The 23160-nt window shown below is 38.7% G+C and overlaps 1 protein-coding gene across 1 annotated transcript in view; it reads right to left on the bottom strand.

Moving 5' to 3' along the window:
• The window catches only part of HERC2 (E3 ubiquitin-protein ligase HERC2), a 49486-nt gene that overhangs the window by 11393 nt on the left and 14933 nt on the right, over positions 1 to 23160 (bottom strand). Inside the window, exons 30-71 of the mRNA XM_073079057.1 lie at positions 22553 to 23139; positions 22325 to 22449; positions 21849 to 22216; positions 21419 to 21585; positions 21113 to 21249; positions 20599 to 20782; positions 19460 to 19678; positions 18700 to 18818; positions 18038 to 18260; positions 16990 to 17141; positions 16640 to 16730; positions 16340 to 16491; positions 15526 to 15679; positions 14453 to 14578; positions 14210 to 14374; positions 14011 to 14115; positions 13823 to 13924; positions 13210 to 13439; positions 13047 to 13115; positions 12290 to 12461; positions 11504 to 11599; positions 10702 to 10856; positions 9987 to 10217; positions 9585 to 9704; positions 9382 to 9486; positions 9145 to 9300; positions 8679 to 8840; positions 8134 to 8364; positions 7795 to 7918; positions 7397 to 7515; positions 6978 to 7133; positions 6413 to 6653; positions 5967 to 6103; positions 5396 to 5563; positions 5154 to 5273; positions 4899 to 5034; positions 4376 to 4528; positions 3445 to 3612; positions 2971 to 3068; positions 1792 to 1948; positions 975 to 1159; positions 14 to 303 (exon numbers count right to left, since the gene is read on the bottom strand). Coding sequence (XP_072935158.1) covers positions 14 to 303; positions 975 to 1159; positions 1792 to 1948; positions 2971 to 3068; positions 3445 to 3612; positions 4376 to 4528; positions 4899 to 5034; positions 5154 to 5273; positions 5396 to 5563; positions 5967 to 6103; positions 6413 to 6653; positions 6978 to 7133; positions 7397 to 7515; positions 7795 to 7918; positions 8134 to 8364; positions 8679 to 8840; positions 9145 to 9300; positions 9382 to 9486; positions 9585 to 9704; positions 9987 to 10217; positions 10702 to 10856; positions 11504 to 11599; positions 12290 to 12461; positions 13047 to 13115; positions 13210 to 13439; positions 13823 to 13924; positions 14011 to 14115; positions 14210 to 14374; positions 14453 to 14578; positions 15526 to 15679; positions 16340 to 16491; positions 16640 to 16730; positions 16990 to 17141; positions 18038 to 18260; positions 18700 to 18818; positions 19460 to 19678; positions 20599 to 20782; positions 21113 to 21249; positions 21419 to 21585; positions 21849 to 22216; positions 22325 to 22449; positions 22553 to 23139 — 7155 coding nt within the window. The remainder of the gene's footprint in view (positions 1 to 13; positions 304 to 974; positions 1160 to 1791; positions 1949 to 2970; positions 3069 to 3444; positions 3613 to 4375; positions 4529 to 4898; positions 5035 to 5153; positions 5274 to 5395; positions 5564 to 5966; positions 6104 to 6412; positions 6654 to 6977; positions 7134 to 7396; positions 7516 to 7794; positions 7919 to 8133; positions 8365 to 8678; positions 8841 to 9144; positions 9301 to 9381; positions 9487 to 9584; positions 9705 to 9986; positions 10218 to 10701; positions 10857 to 11503; positions 11600 to 12289; positions 12462 to 13046; positions 13116 to 13209; positions 13440 to 13822; positions 13925 to 14010; positions 14116 to 14209; positions 14375 to 14452; positions 14579 to 15525; positions 15680 to 16339; positions 16492 to 16639; positions 16731 to 16989; positions 17142 to 18037; positions 18261 to 18699; positions 18819 to 19459; positions 19679 to 20598; positions 20783 to 21112; positions 21250 to 21418; positions 21586 to 21848; positions 22217 to 22324; positions 22450 to 22552; positions 23140 to 23160) is intronic.

Below are 23160 nucleotides of genomic sequence, written 5' to 3'. Positions count from 1 at the left end.
GTACGCTACTTACCTATTAACCCAGTGGAGTAGTTGCTCATCGTGCTGTCGCGTGAATTTGGCGTTATCTTCCCAGGGGTAGACAGAGTCGACGGTTGTTTCCTCGAGGTTGTAGACGCCGAGTTCGGCGAGCCGCTTGCGCACGTCGGCGAGGAAGGGCGTCGGCAGCGGCACGCGGCGCAGCAGCGCGTCCGCCGCGCGCATGCACAGGCAGTAGCGCTTGAACCAGCCCCATCGCAGCAGGTCCTGGTTCACCAGCGCGCTCGAGTCCAGGCGGAGGCTGCACGAAAGCCAGCATAGTTCCTGCGGTATACAAAGCATAGATTAGTAAAGATTACTCACTCCTAACAAGAAAATGTCACCAGTTGAAATTGTCACTGTCATCTATTTTCGTGTTTGAAAAATATTTAAAAAATGTAGTTTTTACATCATTTACGCATGAAACGATATTTTTCCGCACTTTTTCTTCGATTTCGTGTTTTAGCACCACATAACTGCGCATGTTGGCATTGTTCTGCATAAATTACACCATCAAAGTCATTAAATGGCTGACAGAATTATCAGCCGTTGGAGTCATTTAATGGCTTCCTTCAATTACAAGGCGGTGAGATATCTATACTTATCTATGATACAAACTTTCAAATGTATAGTATACTAATTGTGAATGATTTTGTTATTTTATTTTATAGACTTACAGAAATGTTTTATTTCAGGAACAAATGAAGATCATAGTGGACCGTTTTAACAATATGTTTATTTACAAATAATCCCATATTATTTTAATGAAACTTAAAACAGAAAAGTAAATAAAACAGATAAGATCAAATTAATAGACAACCTATTCTGAAACATTAATAAATAAATCAATGATCTATTGGAATAATTAATTAATTTTTTTCGTTCGTAATAGGAGTATAATAATAACAGTATAAAATTTATTACGTATAGATATACAATAAGCCAAATGTGGATACCTTGAGGAAGTGCGAGTACATGAGGTGCAGGCCGCAGCGCACGGCGGGGTCCTCGTAGTCGTACTGCGTGAGCAGCACCTGCGCCAGCGACTGCAGCGCGGGCGGCGTGCCGGCGATGGGCTCGCCGTGCGCGCTGCACACCACGCCGCGCAGCCGCCGCAGGCACCACACGCGCGTGCGCCACGCTACGCATACGCACATTTACTTGCTAGTTGCTATATCGGTGATTCACTGTCCTACTATCTTACCAACTTATTGTATAATTTGTGCAAATTCCGGGTGTAGTTATTAAATTTTGATTTATTCTGGGCCGAGGTTTTTGCCGAATAAAACTTGTTTCACATTATCATAATTATCTTGCTTGATTACAGTCCCAACCTCCGACACATAACCCACAGACACAAACCTACTAATAATGTCACCATGATTAAAGTAGATAAATAAATAAAGAAACGCAAGGAACGAAATATCAGGGATTTGATTTATTTTAATTCATCATCAACCCATTACTGTCCCACTGCTGGGCTCGGGTCTCCTCTCAGAATGAGAAGGATTAGGCCATAGTCCACCGCGCTGGCCAAGTGCGTATTGGTAGACTTCACATACCATTAAGATTTTTTTTTTATAAATCTCTCAGGTATGCAGGTTTCCTCACGATGTTTTCCTTCACCGTTTAAGCAAGTGATAATTTTTTTTTTTATATATTAAAAATATTTTAATTACATTCAATAAATTTCAAATTCTACAGATATCATTTGATGTAAATAATAAATTTGATGAAATTCTTTGAATTTTAGAAAACATAAAATATTCTTACACAACGTAGTCATCTGCGAGCATACAGCGAGGGCCTGTGCCAGTCTAGGCGCCAGCTGGTGGTCGTTCGATATAGTAGAGAGCAGCGGGCCGTCCAACAACCGCCACGCGAGATCCACTGACGGGGACGAAAGCACGTGTCGGTCTGAACCGCTTTCCTATACACACGCGGTGATGAACAAATAAAACGGTTTAAATTATGATTTTTTTATATGGAACCTAGCGAAAATACAATCCATCTGATGATAAGTGGTAACCTCTGAAATCAAAGCTAAAATACTTCTTGCCTATCTTACCACTTTAAATTAGAACACAGCAGCGTTCAACACTGCCGTTATAAGGCTTAAATATGTGTGGTAGAATCACCACTGCAATTCGCACCTATAGAAACCACCATTAAATTAAATAAGTCTCAATTTGATTAAATTAATAATTATTTCCTTTAGATATAAAAATCCTATTTAATTAAAAATAATTGTATAATTTATAATAACTATAATTACTAGCAGAATAAACATTAAAACAAGGTAAAAATCGATCACAGCCATCATACTGTCCTCGTAATAATATTTACAGCTTTAGCTGACACAAAAACTTATTAATTGGAGGCAACCTCCAGCTTTTGGGTCACTATCTCACTAGACTCATACATACCATGCAATATACACTGTCATGCATATGAGAACATGCACTTCCCATGAAATTTACCATCTATGACTGTCTAAACATGCATAGCATAAATTTAAAAGACTAAGCAGTTCCGTAAACAACACATTGAACAGCGATGATAAAAAAGTTATAAACGTGTACTATAGCAATGCGAGAGCATACATATGGTTATAAAAAAAAATAGGCCCGATATATCTTAACATTTAATATCAAGGTTTTTTTCATCATAATTTTATGTCACACATTAATATGGCACCAACGGAACAAATTTATAATTGTCTGGTAAATATGTTGGTGATATGGACAGAAGTAAAGTCATGGTAATGAATTTCTTGTACGTCATTTTAATAACGATTCAAAATTTAGTGCTGAACTAAGAAATTAAAAATCTAGGAAGACTTACGCTTAAGCTTAGTTAGTAGTAGGAGTGTCAATAGATATTATCGTGAAAAAAACTTGATGGCGCACAACATCAAATCGCTTAAACGTAAGATCTTGAAACTTATTTTACCGAAAAACAATGGGATGGCATTACAGGGTGTACGGTGAACCGCCATCCCCACCCGTTGACCGAGCTGTCGCTGATAAACCTCCATCGTAATTCATCACCTATAAAATGAGAAATTATTTCATTGACTTCGCGGCAACCGAAATCCGAATCCGTAATTATTATTTGTCCTTTTCAAAAAGAACATAATATATATAATAATGAATGTAGAATGTAGGTCATCTTAAATTAAGTAGCTACTTACACTGACATCAGACGAAATCTAAATAGAACAGAAGCATTACATGGATTTTGTTAATTACCCCATGTGTTTTATTTGCTATATAACATCGCTTAAAACTATGGGAATATCATATCATCAGTGCATCATAAAAAACTTACAAAGGTCACTTCAACTCTTTGATAACGCTTGAAATACTCTTTTAACTTAGTGTATCAGTATAAACCTGCGTGAGCGCAACCTGTGCCAGTATTTACCGATAACGATGACGTCATGCGACCAGTCCTGCGGGTCACGGCCGGAGCGCGTGGCGACGAGGCGGCCGCCGCCGTCCACGATGGTGACGGGGTCGTTGCGGCGCTCCGTCGAGCAGTTCTGGTCGAACACCACGCGCAGCGACACCGCCCCCGGCACACGCACCACGCCTGCCGATAACCCGCTATTATTATAAAACTTGCATCCATTTTGATCTTTGACTACTTTATAATCCCGCCGACATAGTGTGTCATTACCATTTGCATTTTAGATTGAGGTTTCCTTTTACTGAATAAAATATCAGACAAGAGACCGGTTGGACCTCTAAAAGCCGATTAATTAGTCGGCCAGCATAGGGAACTACGAATTATATTTTCATTGCCCAATTTCAATGTCCAATAAAGGGCCATTAAAGGTTTGGGATGTAATGCATCTGCGCCAACGCTTATTCGATATATCTTACTGCGACTGCATTTTTACGTCCATCAAAACCTCCATACATAAAATGTAAAACTAGAACAATCAAATGAAGATAAAATCCATATCACATTTCTCAATATATTAATAACTTTGTTATAGTCCCAGTCAAACTGCTAGTCCGCTCTGAATATAGAAACGAGTATGAAATTGTAGATATCAGCGAGACGAAGACGGCGCGACATCCCTTGGCACCCGACCGTTGCCCACTCGCGCCACAAGTACATAGCTGCGTTAGTATACCCTTACATTGCTACGGAGTATATGCTTGTAGTTGCGTTTGACCGGATTAGCTCTCTGACTGACACCTGCGCGCATTAACTTCAGAGCGGACTACCAGTTTGGCGCTGGCTATACTAATATAAACATCAAATAGACTATCAATGGATATTACACATCTCAACATATTAAGACTTTGTTACTACTAAAGTTTGATTTAAACGTAAAACGAGTTACCGTGTAGATCGGTGTCCTCCAAGTAAGGATGCGCGCTCTCCACCATGATGGGTCGCGGCGGCGCGCGGCCCGAGGCGCCCGCCGCCTCTTCCAGCTCGTTCACGCACACCTCTATCACCATGTCCGCCACCGCCGGCTTGCTCGCGCACAGTGCTGGTTGCGGAAATAAGCATATTTATAACAACGACGAGAAGTGAACAACCCAGCTGTCGTAAACTTTGGGACACAAGTTTCTTTTTTTGCTATAAATATTTCTTAAGTAAAAAAAAAAACAGTAAATCTACGTAAAATATGAATGTTAACCCTTAAGATATATCAAAACAAAGTACTTTATGTCGGCATACTTGAGATGAAAAATAACGAAACACCTCGTGAAGTGGTGGTAGTTGTACTGACATTCAAAAAGTGTTCCGTAAAGAACCTATTTTGAATAAAAAAAATTGATTAGATTTTATTTGAAATATTGCCAACACTCATAAAATGTCATAAGGTGTAATAAATGCATAATAATATATGGCCTTACCGATTAAAACATCAGTAATGGTTTTTACGGCATTATTTGCATCTGGTATCCTTCCTGCTGCAGCAAGTTTCAGAAGATCCACTAACGCTCTAGCATCAGATTCTCCCAATTGAGACGTAAAATCGTCAAGCGGTACCTGTAATCATATAAATTTGACGTGAAATCAGTTAACGTAACATATATTATAAATTTTAATAATATGCTATTATTTGCAGGACAAGTATTTGGATGGATAATACAGCAAAATAAAATTACCTTTGGCGCTTCGGCTTGTTGAACTGTCATCGTGGCAGCGGCTACCGAAACCGCACTCGAAGACATCACAGCAGAATGTCGAGACGATATTGATCCACTCAACGGACTGCTCGCCCCACTCTAAAAAGTTTTAAAGAAACGTCAATTTGATCGGTGAAATAATGACGTTATAGCAGAAAATATCTTTGGTTATTCTAGTCTCTTTAGTTAGTTAGTGTATGGTATAAGTGTAAGCTACAAACGGGTAGCGTGGTTCTGTCAGCGGGCGCCTCGCCGCCGCCGGTGCGCGCGTCCTCGATGTCGTCGTCGTCGTCCGCTTCCGCGTCCGCTTCCGCCTCCGTCTCAGTAGCCGCCGGCGCCGTCGCACTCGCCTCGTGAGCACGCAACGCCTCCACCAGCAGGATCCGTGCCTGGTACGAGTACGCAAATGGTAACCTCATTTATGTACGTTACCTCATAAATGAACATAATTAAGGTTCAATTAATTAAAAAACACAAAAGTCACACACAAACAGTTTTGTCACTTTTAGCCTTTCTAGTAAGGATGTCTGGTGCGAAAAAATGATCACAAATTCATAATTTATAAAACTTCATAAATTAGTAGAAGGTTTAATTAAAAAACAATATGTCGACTACATATTGTTTTTTAATTAATTGTAATTTTAATATCATATGTTTACACAAACATAGTATACAAAAAAATCCTTTCAGAACTTTTACTTATAAAAAAAACAAAAAAGTCTTCATTTAGTACTCGGTAAGATAATAAAATGACATATCAACCTCAACTGGATTAATTTGAGTATGACATACCTGCGTAATATGTAAAGCCAGCAATATTAGTGAGAGAGCATGTTGTACAGCAACTGGTGGTTCCAGGGCAATCGCAGCAGCGGCGAATGACGGCCTTAGTATTTTCTCTTCGACTGTCTCTTCTTCAGCATATAAACCTAATCAGGTAAATAATGATAAGGACCTACATTTCGCTTTTCACTAACTGTTTTTAAAGTTTTTCTGCTTTACCATAAAAAAAAAATAATCCATAATTAACCTAAAATCAATGCAGATTGTTCCTTACTGATTTGGTCTGTTATGTTTGTATTATGTATTATTATTATATTATGGAAAACTAAAAAAAATCTATAACCAATATTGAAAAGTACCCTATTGACAATTTACGTTACACAATTAACGTTTTGGCATTCTATCAATTATTTGAACACATAAACATTTGGTAAGCATATCTCGCAAGCACTAACCGAGACTGTGAGCGCCGAGCGGGTCCTTCGGCATGGGGAAGGAGAGCGCGCGGTTGATGTCGGGCGGCGCGGGCGCCTGGTGCGCGGCGGCGGGCGGCGGCAGCGCCCACGCGGCCGAGTGCGACGAGCCGGCCGCCGCGCGGTGCACGCCCGCCACGCCGCTCACCGCCGTCGGCCGCCGGTTCACAGACGTCGAGCCGTTGCCCTGCTGGCCGTGGTCGTTGTCGCCCCACGACCACACCTGATAGGAAACAATTATCGTACAATTTAATTAATTGCTAAACTTAAAATACATTTTATGTCGTATAATTTAAAAATTAAATTATAGTAACACAATGATTAACCAGACTTATGACTCATTTTATTATTTTCCAATGAAAACGCCAATAATTTTGGAAGAAGAAGACATCACAAACAACAACTCGCTTCAGAATTAATTTGCTACCAGTTGTGAACAAATTTAGGCAGCTATTGAAACTTGATAAATGGCGGATTTTTTTAAACATTCCCGTATTAAACAAAAGCTATTATAGTATCTGAAATGTGCTCATAAAAAATAACATACCTCTCCCTTCTGCGTGACGGCGAGGCAGTGCAGCGCGCCGACGGCGACGTGCGTGACGCGCTGTCCGCGCAGCGCCTCCACGATGGACGGCCGCCGCACGTGCGAGTCGCTGCCGTGCCCCAAGCGGAAGTAGTCGCCTTTGCCCCAGGTCCACACCTACAAAAAGAAATATTTTTTCTATATAAAACTTATGTTACTCTTCTTTCTTGTTTCTTTTCTCGATATAATTAATACATGTTTATAGCAACAACAAACTTAAAAAAACGAGATTAATTACACGTTAAAGACTCCAAATATATTAGACGCTAAACAAAAAATGATTCAGTAAACTATTCTGGACTATGTTAATAAGCTGATAATAATTTAACAAAATGAATGTATTACCTAAACATGTTTAAGAAAATAAGTATATCACTGACCTCTCCATCCTTGGTCAGAGCTAAACTGAATTGTGCACCACATTCAACCTGAATAACTTCAAGGTGGTTCAACCTGTCAATGTTCATTGGCACTGAACAACCCTCTGATCCACCGCGTCCTAAAGGAAAAAAAATCATATTATAAAAATCTGAAAGCAACTTGACCTTGTAACAAATTTATACATTTAGTTTATGATACTAAATAACTAACATCCAACATCCATTTAAAACAAAATAAAAAGCTCAACTTATCAAACACAAACAACATCTAAGAAAGTTTCTAAATTTGATTAATAGCGAATTAATCACTACTTAGCTACATATTAAATAACATTTTGTAACGCTGTCCGATTGTTAAATAAACAGGCAAATAAAAAAGAAACACGTTAAGTAATTACCCAATTTACCGAAGTCGCCATCGCCCCATGAGAAAACTTTCCCACAAGCGGTCAGCGCTAACGTTTGTGCGTCCCGCGATCCGCACGCCACTTGTATCACTTTATAGCCCACCAAACCTTCAACCTACAACGAAATACATGTCTTAGATATAGGCAATTGTCCAGTTGTTCCAACTACATTATTTTAATTAATTATTTTTCTTTAACATTATACTTTAAACATGCATATTTACAATGAATATTATGTTCTTAATAATTTACTACATAATTTATAATACTGAAATAATCCGCTAAGTTCAAAATGTTATAGATTGTTAAATGTTATTTCTAATAGCTTACCATCCTAGGCACTAACTGAGTAGCATCGTCGCCGTGTCCAAGCCTTCCATATTCTCCCAATCCCCACGTATACAGATGTCCCTTCGCGGTAACACAAGCACTATGTGCTGAACCACACGCTATGCCGACTACAATCTCGCTACTAAGAGTTTCTATGAGCCGTGGTATTTCTAACGATAAGCGGTTGCCATGTCCGAGTTTGCCGTCTTCGCCTTCGCCCCAGGAGTAAACCTGCGTAGAAATATTTTATTTTCAGAATATGTTTACGATGTCTATATAAGAGGATTTCTATATCGTATTCGATTTTTATATATTACTTTCATCACGAAATACAATATCAGCTTGACAGCTAATCTTGACCGGGTAATCTACTTTAACATAAAATATTATACAGTTTATAATTGCCAACATTACAAGTACATATACAAATAGTAATTGTTTTTTTATTTCTTTGGTGACTTATTGAAAAAAAAGTAAGTTATAAAAGTTAAACTTTATATTATTAGATTGAAGAAATTTATATTAATAGTTTCAAGAAAAGTCACCTTTCCATCAGCGGTGAGCGCGAGTGCGTGTTTGCCGCCCGAGTGCACGGCTACGCGGCGCACCAGTACGTGCGAGAGGTACGGGTTCGCGCGCGGCGTCGACACGTTGTTGCAGTTGCCCAGCCCCAGCCGGCCGTTCGTGCCTTCGCCGCATGCATACAACTGGCATAGGAATAAAAACTTATTGTAAAACGTAATGCGCAGCACAAAATTTACCAAGTACGTAAGTTGATTTTAAAGTATTTCCCGTAAGTAGCATTGGCACAGATTACAATTAAAGGTCTCTCGGTAGGTTAACACTTAACAATTTTCGTCAACTTTAACTTTGATTTGAACTATAATTTATTTTTTAACTATAATTTGAAAGAAATAAACTATTTTATTATTCATTTTGTAACAAAAGAGCCTACCATAATAATATGAACACTAGTGTTGTTAAACAAATGATCTAAAAAGTTAATCTTACCTTCCCATCATGCGAAACAATGAATAGTGTCTTGGAACCGCCAGCAATATGTATAGGCCGTAATGCGCTTAGAACTGGAGAATATACAGGCACTTTCACTTTGGAGCCTTTCACGCCGCCGAGTTGATCTTTGTCATTTAGACCCCATACATACACCTGAAATGGACACATAATTTTATACATATAACCATATGATTGTTTAATATTTTTGTATTATATGGGCACAACTACACTTACTTTAGGACAATCATCGGGTAAGGCAGGTGGATTATTATCAACCGATACTGCTGCTGGCGCTGGAGCTTCTTTTTCTAACCAATCTTCTGCTACGAAGTTCATATTCTAAAATGTAAATAAGTTTATTTGTTTATTAGTGTTAATTACGAATTTATGAGAAGGTTTACAGAGATATGATATTTTGGCAATCTTATTTTACTTACAGCTAAAGCATCTCCATAGAGAGGATTAGGTCTGAAGCCATTGATGTAAAGTCCATACACTCTGCAATCAGCATTCGTTTTGGCATTTTGGTTTATAAGGACTTCTACACATGGATAATGCTGAAATAAAAAGTTGATCGATTTTAATAAGAAAAAATCAAAAGGAGAAAAAATATTTATTTCCCAAATTCTATTTTTTCATTAATATGTACGGCACCGCGTGAGGCGCAAGTGAACAAATTAAATCATAGCATTTCAGTCATTATAATATGTGTAAGATTTTTATCTTAGAACTTCAGTATTAAATCAAGAATAGACACTTATATCAGTAACGTGCTTGCGCGAAATGCATCGCGTCACACATCACGAATATCTACAATAATAAATAACTCGAAAACTCACCTGCTTACAATCGGCGAGTAGCTGTATCTGCGCGAGGTGCATGGGCGGGCGCTCCTTGGCGGAGGTGGAGGGCGGCGTGCAGGGCACCATGTTGAGCTGCGTCATGCTGTGCTCGTCGAACGCGTGTCCGGCGCGCACGCACAGCGACGCCGCCGCGTGCACGCCGCCCGCCACGCCCAGGCCCAGGCGGCGGATGCGCACGCCGCGACGCACCTCGATGCGGATCCAGTGCTGTCACGTACGACAATGGTAAATAGCAAACATACGTACTTCCCTGCATCTAAGGTTCAAGGATTTTTACGTACATCAAGTAATAAGAGATTTTTACGTATCAAGGTATAATACTAATAGATTTAAACAATTAGCTTGGCAAACACCTTGACAACGCTATTAAATTATGTAAGAACAGATTGAAATATTTTTTTATTTAATTACTGGTAAATTGTATGTTAGGTTGCTTATTAATTACTGCGTTATTTAATACGCTCGTAATTATCACGAGAAATTTGATATCAAAATAATAAAATTAAGAAGGAAATTTATCGAGCAAAAGAATGTATAATAAATATTTTTGTTAAATATTAGAAAACATTTCGTATATGTTACAATATTTTTCTAGCCCTGTGCAAATTTTAGGTAAGGTACTAGTTTCCATGTATACATAGTTGAAATAGACGTATTCCCTCCTACATACAATACAGTATCGTATTGTTACCTGTCCAGTGCCGCTGCCGCTCTGCCAGTATGTGTGCGGCAGGCCGTCGAGCAGCCGCCTCGCGCCGCAGCCGGGCCGGCACGACGACACGCGCACGGTGCGCACCACGCCGCGCCACCCCACCGACACGCCGCCCGTACTCTCGCCCCACTCCGCTACGATCGTATTGTTTAATCGTCTAATCAATAATGTACACACGTGTTTTTTAATTAAAGCAGGAAATGAGCATGCAATGGACCTGATATTATGTGCCGACACATACAAACTAAGGTTTCTGCCGTAAGGTGACCATTATTTCTGAGAGTCTTTTCTTATTGCGTATTCATACTGAGGTAGTGTTAACGGTCTGTGAGCGACATCTTGATGACGTCAGCTATCAGCCAACGTGTTTATAAGTATTGGCTCTAGGCATTATCGTAGTAGATTTTTTTTTAAATTTCAGTAGTCGTGTCTTCCTTTACAACTATGAATCGCCGCTTATTCGTACGCTTAACTTACCTTAAACGAATAACAACAAATTTAATGTATCAGAACTACATATGAAACTAAAAAAACAATAGTATCTTACATCTGTTTTACATTCAAATGTGTTTGTGTGTACGCATTTGTGCGTATGCTAATGTGTGGATATCTTATTGTAATTCAATTACAAGTTTATTCGCAATAAGCAGGCACACTTATCGTCCGAACACTCGAGCATACAAGTGATGCGACTTGAGCAAGAAAGTCATTTCTACTCCAAAACCATGCCACTATCACCAAACACATGCGAATAGCGTTATGCTATGCGATGTATACTCACATCGATCTGTAACTAGTTCCATTTCAGTGACTTGACCCGTCCACGACGGTTGTTGTTGGAAATCTACCGTCATATCACGACCGTTGCTTGCTATTGCTGAAAACACATTTACGAGTTGTAACGAAACGTGTTAGTTTATTTATAGAACATTGATCTGTCTATAAATATTGTTAAGCATAATATGAATAGTACATGTATACACACAAATACACATACACACAATGTATACACACAAAAACCGTATAAATAAAATTGTCATTATCTCTATAGCAGGCCATTACTTGGCATAATCTTTTAAAAGTATAGGTGTAATTCTTTTTTAGTGGCAAGCTTATAATAGCGTACACAACTATGTGCGTATATTCTAGGTAAAGGGTGCCATACATGCCATCCACACATGGGCTAATCTCCGCCCAAATTTCTCAATCTTGTACAAAATTGGACACTTTTATAGTATCATACATTTGCGTATAACACGTTTGCACGATATTGTAAATAGTTTTGATTAATTGAATCACATACCTATTATATGACTTGCTTTTTGTGTAACTAAAAACATTAGAAATGTGTATTTGTTATTATTATTAATTTATTATATTTAACAATATATGCAACGATACTGTACACGTGGCTCATATTGACAAATACAGCCTACTAACACGCCGCCTAACCACTACACGTCAGAACAGTATGTGAACCTCTAACGATGCCGAGGCTGGTGTGGCCGTTGCAGCCCCACTTACTCACGGCGCCTAACCACTACATGTTTGAACAGTATGTGTGAACCTCGAACGATGCCGATGCTGGTGTGGTCGACGCAGCCCCACTTGTAGCGCGGCTGCGTGACGGCGGCGCGCACGCGCACGCGGTCGCCCACCATGAACGGCGGCGCGCCCGACACCACCTCCGCGTGCAGCGCGCGGATGCCCGCCACGCGCCCCAGCCCGCGCCACTCCACCTACAAAATATTTATGGTTCGCTTCTTCTTCAACGTCTAGTCCGTTCTGAAGTTGTTGCGCACAGTCCAAAGAGCCAATATGGTCAAACACGACTACAAGCATATACGCGTAGCAACAATAAGGGCGCACTAACGCAGCTATGTACCGCTACGTAGTGCGCTGTCTTCGTCCCGCTAATACCTACAATTTGCTGTTGCGATGCGACTCATTTCTATATTCAGAGCGGACTAGCAGGTTAGCGCGGACTCTACCAACCATGTACCATGATTTTGGCAAACAACCAATCGTATAAGTGAAAATACCAAGATCCCAAATTAATGTAAAATAACGTGTTGCGTATAAATAAGAATCCATTTATTAATAATAATATATTTTAATACGAAAATTACGAAAGTATGTCCAATCCTATTCAATTATATGCAATAGAATTTTTATGTATAACCCTTTCTTATATAAAAAAAACTTATACGATTTATCAGGTACATCGGGATTTGTATAAAATACTTAGTCCTCAAACCAATCATCCCTATTTTTAACGTTATATAAACGAGACGCGTAAATATACTTTAATTATTTCAACTTACATGCAGGAAAACGTTTTGCTTGATATCCCGTTCTATTTTCTGAACTTGACCAACATCACCCAAAGCGATCTGCAAATAGTCATAAAACATTTAAGGTTTGTTTATATACTTATTTTATTTACCTTTTGTCGTGATAGTAAGTTAGCAACGAAATAATACTTACGCTTTCGAAAGCTTTACTACATCGCACAGTCATTCCTGTGGTAATGACATCAGATAGGTATTGAGCGTACTCGTCTTCAGACGCAAAGCAACTGCGCCAACGATATGGTGTTTGTGATTTCTTATCAGGTTTAAATGGTTTTACTTCATAACTCATCTTGTCATCCATGCCTTGGAAGGGTAGTTCTAACAAATACCCAACAAGTTTATCTACTGTGGGTACAGTATTTCCTAGAAATAAAAATAATATCTATTATTTTTTTGCATGTATGCATTCCACCAAAAGGTTAGTGGCTACTGTCGCCCAAGGACGTCTGTAATCAACCCCAGATAGGATTAGATATTCCACTTAGAGGTCGGCCACAGATGTGCCGCTATGACTAAGCTGGAACCTGCCCTGAGGACCCTGAGGCATGAAGCCCTGAGGACTAAGCTGGAACGCCTCGGAAAAGTATGTGTCCCTGACCATACCCTTCAGACCAGAAGTAGGAACCGTTGCCGCCGCCGTCGAACCGCAAAGGGTTCTACCACCCTCAGAATTATTAGAATATTCATTTGAAAGGAAAAAAAATCGCATCTAATATCATAAGGCACAAGTAGAAATACTCGCTTACCTAATTTGTTAACAGCTGCAAATACAGCAGATTTTGAAAAACCCATCTCCATGACTTTTTGAATATGCGGGGAGTTAACCAGTGTGTTTAAGTCTTTGCGAGCTAAGAGTAAAATAACAATAGATCATTATTATTAACAAAAAAAGTAATAATTTATAACATTTGACACTACGAGTGGGGAAACTTACATAATGTAGAATTACTCGTTGAAGGACCGGCAGATGATTGCATTGCTGCGGTACTTTTGTTAATGACGGGTATATCGACTGGAGATTCGATATCTTTTTCGTCTCCTGTAACGACATTGATTATTAAAGCTTAATATTGCAATTAAATAGCAGGCGTAAAAATCAAAGGAAAGTTAGGAAATCAAAAACTGCAATTTACCTTGTACATGAGCAGCGAGTTTTTGCATGAGAGTGATTGCAGTGCATACGAGTTCCTTGGGCGAGTGCGCTGCAGCTAGCGGGCTTGGCCGTGTGGCTAGCGCTAGCAGTCTTCGTAGAAGCGTGCCCTCTGTACCTAACGATGACGTATTTCTGTCGTGAGTTGCTATGGGCAAAAAAAAAGAAATAAATTACAATATTAAAATGGTGTATTATGAAATTATTACTATAACTAAATTCTTACCAATATTATCCGGAGGTTGCATTAAAACTTTTCGTAGTCGTGTACGAGTATTCAAAAGGCCTCGTACAGCAGTTAATGTTAACAATTCCATTTGCTGGCGCCTGAGACCGATGACATCAATTTCAACTGAAATATATAAGAAAAAATGAATATGGAAGTGATTATTGAATGTAATTATGGAATTTGATTTAATTGTAAGAAAAATGAACAAAACAACCAAAATATAATTTCAAATGATCCTTAACTTTAGTCGCCGCAGTAATTTTGTCATAATAAGTGTAATGTCGTCATATAATAAAGTGCGAATGACAATTAAAAAAGATGAATATTGCATTGCAACGACTTTCCACAATAACAATTTTATGTGTAATTCCTGAATTCATATTTCAAATGAAATGCGTCTATATTTATAAAAAATGTGAGCCGTCACGGGACGCCTGGCAGATGTGAAACATCGACATTATTTTGTAAAAGTAATATGCAGAAAAGAACATATTGTGATAGGAACTAAATATGTCATAATGATAAAATAAAATATTACGATTTTTTTCCAGATAACGATGACTATTTATTGAATTCGATTGCGCACGGCATGCGTCGCCACGCCAGAAATCGGTTTTACGTGCGGCTATAGATGTTTCACATCAAAAAGTTGTAGAAAAAATCAAATAACACAAGTTATACGATCAAATCAAATTAATTCAAATATTATTTATTGTGAAAAATAGCTCACAATAGGTCATAATTCAAAACAAACAATTCTCTATTTTCACGCTACAAATGGGCACACAAGAATGGTATACACGTTACCCAATTAAATTATTAGTATAATGTCAATTTGGAGATTTTAGTCAAATTTCCCACTTAAAAAATAATTTATGTGATAATAACATTTGTCAGCCAGGAATTGATTAAGTCTTTTTAAATAGTCCTACATCATCAATAAAGCATCAAATATTGTGCACATGTCATACCAGGCAGCGGCTGGTGTTGTGACGCGGACGCGTTAGAAAATATTTTTATTAATACAAGTTATACAATCATATAATATTGTATATAGGTAAATGTCATACCAGGTAGCGGCTGGTGTTGCGGCGCGGGCGCGGCGGCGGCGGCGTGCGGGCCGGCGCCGAGCAGCGCGGCCGCCACGCGCAGCGCGCTCTCGCCGCCGCCCAGCGCCTGCGGCAGCCGCGCGCACTCCGCGCTCGACACCTCGCTCACTTGCGCCTATACAACGATCACACACTTTATTATGTCGTTTGTCCACCGAGAACGAGATTATTTCGGGCCGATTTTGATATATCGTGACGGTGATATTTTGTCCACCGCGACCGATATCGGCGGTTTATTTTGTTCCAGCTGTCATGCGTGTTACGCGACAATGTATGAACAAGTTCCAATATATTTTATATTGCCGGCACACGGACGGCGGACGTGCGCCGGCCAAGCGGCTATAGTAAATATATGTACGCTACTTTGGCGACGTCATTAATTATCGGTATTGGCTCGGTGACGGTGGCGGTGGACAAACAACGTTACTCCTCACGATATGCAAACAAATCAATGTTAGGGATTTAAAATAAACGTAATTGTTAGCAATTATGCAAGAGTCTCTTTACGGATGTACGGTTTATGGGTATAAGGTCGAGGAGATAATTGTTATGCCGAAAAGAAACACTATGAACTCGCACTTCATCCTTATTTTATAATTATTATGACTTTATAATTAGGACATCGGAACACGGTCCATCAAGCGAGCACGAAGCACGTGCGCATCAGTTGGAGGTCACAAAACAGAAATTTTCCTGGTATGATGAATTATAACATAAAACTTATCACACTCTGACCTGATATTTGATGATGATAAGAATAGAAAGATTTACAAACCTTGGTGGTAGTATTATCATCATGCACAACAGTGACTTTCGCGCTGGCTGACAAGTGTGTGACAATGCCGACGCGAGGCGAGCTTCCCGCGGTCACCAGCTGTCCCAGCCTCAAGCGGGGTTCCATACCACCGATGACACCCAAAGCTCCAGCTAAATTTTTTTTAGAACATGTTATGAGGCCGAAAAAATAAGCCTATTAATATAATTCAAATATAGTGTAGTTTTTTCTATAACTAGAAGAAACCAAACTGAATCTTTTTTAAAAGTATTTTATAGCAATGTGTATAGTATTACGTACCGATAAGGCACGAGTTGATAGACGGCACTTGGGGTTTCATCGTTTGCGTCATTTCTTGACTAGCATGACACCAATGCCAGTCATTTGTGATCTGTGTAATACCAGAATAATTTATTTAAGAAAATATCTACCGCTTATAAATTTTATTCCATTGTAAACTTTAAGCATTCATTATTAAATGTAAAATTGTAAAAAAATGTAAAAATGTGAAATTGTAAAATCTCTATAAACCAATGTTGTATAACATGGACAAGAACATACAATACATTGGCTAAAGGCTAAGGGCAAGCCCAATATGAGAGAATGCTAGGCATTATATAGTTCTGTCTACAGTGGTATAGCGTGGTTACCATCTGCGCGGCCATCTGCATCTTCTCGAGCAGCAGCGAGGAGATGGGCCCGTGCCACTGCGGCGCGGCGTGCAGCGCGCGCACCAGCTGCACCACCGCGCCCACCGTCGCGCCCGTGTAGCTCGCCGTCGCCGGCGCGCGCCATCTGTTGTCTGCAAGCAACATAAGAACTTATACCATAGATGTGTCATAATTTATTCTAACACCCTTTAGCTATAATCATAATAATCTTAACCTATAGTCTGATTTATAATTAGGTGTCCCAAATGTAAACAAAGAAATGTCATTGTCAGAATACGATTACAGGTATTGCAAACCCTAACAAATTAACAAGAAACGAAATCTTTTACTAATTCAACAAAAAACAAAAACTTAATAACTGCACTCAATTTAAAAAACCCGCTATGAAAACTAGAAAACATTTGAGTTCGACCACGATCACGAACATGAATAATATCAACTACGAAACTTAAAAATGGCGGCACAAACAATGTTTTGGATACCGATTGTGTTACCATTATCACAATTTAATTTTCTACCATAAATCTTGTTTTTTATTATTATTACTGTATGAAATGAAATTGAATTAATATAAATATTGGAAAATGTGAATTAATTTTAATGTATTTAGATTATTATTTTATTATCGTTATATTAATTTAATATTGTCAAAAATAAGAAACTAACATTTGAAACACATTTTCTTGATAGATCAACACCTTTGTTTACATTTTGGACACCTAATTATGAATCGGACTATAATTTTACCTACCAAAAATCGAAATTTGATACTTAATGCATAGGAAAATTGACAAATTTCAAATTTATTGGGTTAAATTCGATTAATATGTATTGTGAATGACCGGCAATAAAGAATAATATCGTGATAGGTTATCTGTAACGGTTTGAAAACCGCAGCATGCTGAAATCTTTATCCACAAATTCTAGTTGATTAATTCGGACTGTATAATTATTCAGTGCTAAATGCACGTCTGGGCGTTCACCAAATTCAGATAATACGACCATTAGAATTAAAAGCATAACTCACCAAATTCTTCCTCGCCGTTGCTTGTTGTATTGAGAAGTAATGAGTATCCCGGATGATGGAATGGTAGCGTTTGAACATATGGTCTAAGTGCAGGGTCTCCTGGATGAGTCTCGAGGCCGAGGCGACCTGCTAAAGCGAGCAACTGTGCACATACTGTGCGTCGCCACTCGGGTGGACCATTGTGTTCGCACAATATACGACGGAGGAGCCATACTGCTTGAATCTGAAATAATCTATATATTAATACATGAAGCTTTGTACCCCTAGTACGATTGACGGACGACAGCCGAGTATGAAATTTGCCACAGTTACAGTTTACATAAAGAAGATGTGCATAATGCTGATGTTTTTTTCAATAATTTATAGGAAGTACATTAAATCATAAAAAAAAATCATTACATACACTGCCACGCATTTGATACTAGCACATACATATACTATTTACTCTTATGTTTATAGTGCTTCCAGTCGCACTGTGATTACAGTAGATCTACTGTATTTTTAAAATTTTGCACCTTTATACTACTTTGCCCATACTATACTGTTTTGCCAATATACATTGTAGGAATCTGCCGTTTTTAGTTACAATGTACAATTCGGATGGTAATGAATTTATTGTTAAAACGTTATTATCTTATGTGGACTAAATCATGCTCGCTTACCTGTTGGTAAACTAAATCCTGAGTTATTGGTTTATCAGTGCAAGATATCATACTGTAGCAGAGCTCAAACCATGCGTCGGTACATAATGATACACGCATTTCAGGACTATGTGCACCAGCTGAAATTAAATAAAATATACTTATAATAAGGGATATTTAGAGCCTAGTGGTTAAGAAACGCGGCCTCTTGATCGAGGGGTCCGAGGTTCAAATCCCAGCCACGCGCCTCTGATTTTTTAAAGTTATATGCGTATTAGAAGTTAATTATCACTTGCTTAAACGGTGAAGGAAAACATCCTGAGGGAACTTGCATGCCTGAGAGGATCTTGATAAAAGACTTTTCAAAGGTATGTGAAGTCTAGCAATACGCAATTGGCCAGCGCGGTGGACTATGCCTAATCCTTCTCATTCTGAGAGGAGACCCGTGCCCAGCAGTGGGACAGTAATGGGTTGATGATGAAGGGATATATAAAAAAAAATTTTTTTTTTTTGATTTTGTAAAATAACACAATTAAATTTATCTAAAGAATAAATGAAATTAAGTTGAAATCAAATATTCTTATTCCTTTTCATGGATTCGTAGCAAGAGACATTTTAAATTATAGTAGGTATAGTCCTCGCCAAACTGCTAATCTGCTGTGAAGTTGTTTCGAGCAGGTGTAGTCATACAATTTGCTATGGCGACGCGATTCATTTCTATATTCAGAGGGACTAGCAGTTTTACGCGGACTATACTTCTGTAGTACAACGAAACACTCACCCCTGATAACAACGAGCGCGGTGTGCAGCTGGGGGCCGAACGCGATGGGCGGCACGCAGTTGGCGGTGTGCGCGAGCGTGAGCAGGCGGCGCTGCAGCGCGCACACGTTGCGGCGCGCCAGCCGCCGCGCGCCGCCCGCGCCCGCGCACAGCGCGCGCACCGCCGTCGTGCACGCCGCGCGCACCTCGTTCACCGGCCACCACTCCACGCTCACGTCCACTGCTGATGGTGAATGTTAATATTATAGTATAACAGATTATTCTATTCTGGACGTGACAAGTAGTGTCTCCTGCTAAATTATATATCGATACCTTAATTCGCAAATCAGTCAACTCCACTTTTTGTCAAAATGATTTTTTTTACTTATTTTGATTTCGTTCAACGCCATTTACTATCAAAATAAATATAAAAAACATTTTGTCAAAAAGTGAAGTTAGCTGATGTGCGAATTAAGGTATCGATATGTACTTTGGACGTCAATACACACGGCGCATTTTTATTGAAGTGCACACTTCTTTAGCGGTGTTATACACTTTTTATGAGGGGTAAAAAATGTTAAACTCGCGTCAGGACACGTCATCTGATCGAAAACTCGTAGGACGGGAGAACTACTTTATCAGCGTTGTGCACTTTTTATGATGGGTAAAAAACGTTAAACTCGCACTAGGATACGTGACCTGATCGCAAATCCGTAAGACAGAGGGAGGGTAGACCGCCGACGCGGCGTAGGAGACGAATTACCCCCTCTCTTTTTACCGCGCGGCGATAATGTGTACCTTGCGCCTGCTATTTCGTTTAAGCGGCGCAGGTCGCTTGCGCGAACGTGCATGTGTTTTTCGAATATACGTTTATACAATACTTTTATACGGATAATTAAAGCAATTCGTGCAAAATAATTCACTAACAATTCCAAAATATCAAAAATGCACAACATTAATATTCAAGTTTTCACTTCGGCCGGTACTCCTGGAGTTTAACCTGTTGATTTTTTTTTTTATAGTAGGGAGCTATAAACTTCAATATGCGTTTTTGAACATGCTATAAACAACATGCCATAAAATTAAATATATTAATTAGCAATTACAATGATGAAATATTTATTGTCCTAAAGATTCCCTATTGAAAAACGAATTACTTACAAACTCCATTAAGGGTCTCGTCAACGGAGGCTGGCGGCGAGGGCGAGCGCGCCAGCTTGAGGTCGTACTTGCCCTCCTTGCCCATGCGGTAGGAGTTGGTGCCGCCCGCGTCCCAGCACACGCGCACCCAGCCGTCCTCGCCCAGCTCGCCGATCACGCGACCCTCCGCACCCGGTGCTCCATCCTGAAAACAGATAATATAACAATTCTGATTTAGAATTATTATTGCAGTGGTAGTAATGTAAGTGTAGTAGTAGTAGTAATTTATATGGATTTGAACAGACATATTATGTGTTATAAATACCTTTTTTTATTTCGTTATTTTATTTTATTTATAGTTTATATGTTTAAACGTCGAAATATGTTCAGTAGTAATTATTTATTTGAATATATAATGTTAATTTTTATGTTAAATTTAATGGTATTTTTCATATCGAATGAATGATAAATGAAAATCTTTTTCATATCGAATTCGAAAATATTCGAATCTTTTGCGAAATCATAATTTACTAACCTGATCACCCCACTTCCAGTCTTTGCCTCTGACGACACGAGTGCCTATTTTCATCAGAGAAGCCAGTTCAGGGCCAGATAAGGAAGCTCCTCTTACACGAGCACCTATTCGCTCGTCTTCGTATATGATAAGACATTCTGTTCAAAGCAACAATTAATTAATACGATTCAAAATAAGGCATAACATATTATATTGCAGTAAAATACAACCTGTGATTTTACCCTTAAACATCATACATATACTATATTATTTAAACATTATAAAATGGTATAATCTATTATAACAAATCATTACATTTATACTAACGTTTTGGTTTATTTCCGGAACAAATAACCGAGGAGTGTTGTGAGGTATCGCCTCCTATTTGCTTCAGCAACGTCAGACAGGTACTGAGAGCTCCGCCGTTAATTAGCTGATCAATTTCTGGGCCGCTGCACCCTTCTACCAGCAACGACAGAAGTGCTATTATGAACCTAAAATATTACAAGTTTATTTTTGTAAAATTGAACTACTTCCTATTTTTATTATTAAAGACAAAAATAGCACTAGAAATATCGCCAAATTCATTCAATCAAATTTTAAGATACTTTTACGTTTTTTCCCGTTTTTCTTTTGAATCACTTAAATTTGTCTCGTTTACACATAAACAATTTTGCGAATTTTTATATCTAGTTAGCAAGTGTTCTAAAGTGCTAGCTTATTCAAATTAATATTTAAAAAAAACATGTCAACTCACCTTGCCCTAGACGGTTTATTTAACAACGCGTGAGCACCGTAATTAGCACTCATCTTCAGAGGTAAAGGATACGAATGTTCGCCTTCTATAACTTTTGCTTTTAACTCCAAAAGAACAAAGTCAAATAAAATTGATCTTTCTAATAACACCATATACTTTGTATATGGTATTACAGATTCTATGCCATCTAGAGGTTTTTTCAGAGGTATGGTGGGTTTGAGGGACACCTGGGGTACCGAATCGGCTAATGAAGCACCTAACACACCTACAAGGGCAGCATATTTGATGCTTTCTGACATAGTTTGGGAAGCATGAAGAATTTTGTTTATGATATAATAACCATTCCTTCTTATTTCTGCTCTTTGCATCTGAAAATATGAATAAATATAGTTAGTAACATGTACTACATGGAATGATACAGGATTGACCCTACAACTGTTAGCACACAAATTTTAGGAGGACAATTATTTAAATACCTGGCAATATAAAGCTCTCCTGAGGATATCAATGTCACATGACTCGTCCGTCATTACGAAGTCGATGATAGCAGTAGTCAACTTTTGTTGTTCCGGTGTCACTTCCTCTAACATCCAATACAGATCTATAAGAACATTACATAATTTCAAAGTTATTTGATGATAATAACAAAGTCATTTCATAATAAATAAATTATAAGTTATTAAGAGTATGTTTTTATTATTTACCTTTTTCTTCACATGCAAGTTTAGCTACCCAAGCATTGACAAACTTATTTCTCTCGGAGTTGTCGTCATCTTTTTCTTCATCTGCCATAATGAGCTCAGTTTTTAAATCCTCAGCTAATAATAATACTTGTTTCTCACTTTCTATTGACTCTTTCAATATGGAATTATCAGTAATATCATTCATAGAGCTTATAGATATTTCATTTGTTGGCGTCTTGTCGTCATAGTCCCTGTCCATCAGTTCGTCCTTCTCTGATAGCTTATAATCACGGCTATCATTACGCATGTCGTCAAAATTCGAAGCGTTTTTAATATCTTTCTCGAAAGGTTTCTCTCTGGTCAAGAGTTTAATTTTAGTTTGTTGGTTAACTGCGTCCTTCGTGTACGGAGCGCCCTTTTCTAGAACCTTATGTATGTCAACTTGATTCGTTGGCGTCTCATCGTTCAACCTTGTTGACATTGCAGATGAATGACCTATTACGGATTTAATCAGTAAAGCGTCTCCTTGCAATAAAGTGCCTGTGGTTTTAAGCATGCTCTTGCTTAGACTGTTCTGTCTATTTCTCAACTCCTTGGTTGTTTCAAAACTAAAAAGACACGAAATTTAT

Source organism: Epargyreus clarus, unplaced genomic scaffold (genome assembly GCF_041222505.1).
Source record: "Epargyreus clarus isolate Ecla_fem2 unplaced genomic scaffold, WU_Ecla_fem_2.2 ptg000014l, whole genome shotgun sequence".
Lineage (NCBI taxonomy): Eukaryota > Metazoa > Arthropoda > Insecta > Lepidoptera > Hesperiidae > Epargyreus > Epargyreus clarus.
The sequence above is the reverse complement of the archived record's forward strand: the minus strand, read 5'-3'. Positions and strand labels throughout refer to the sequence as shown.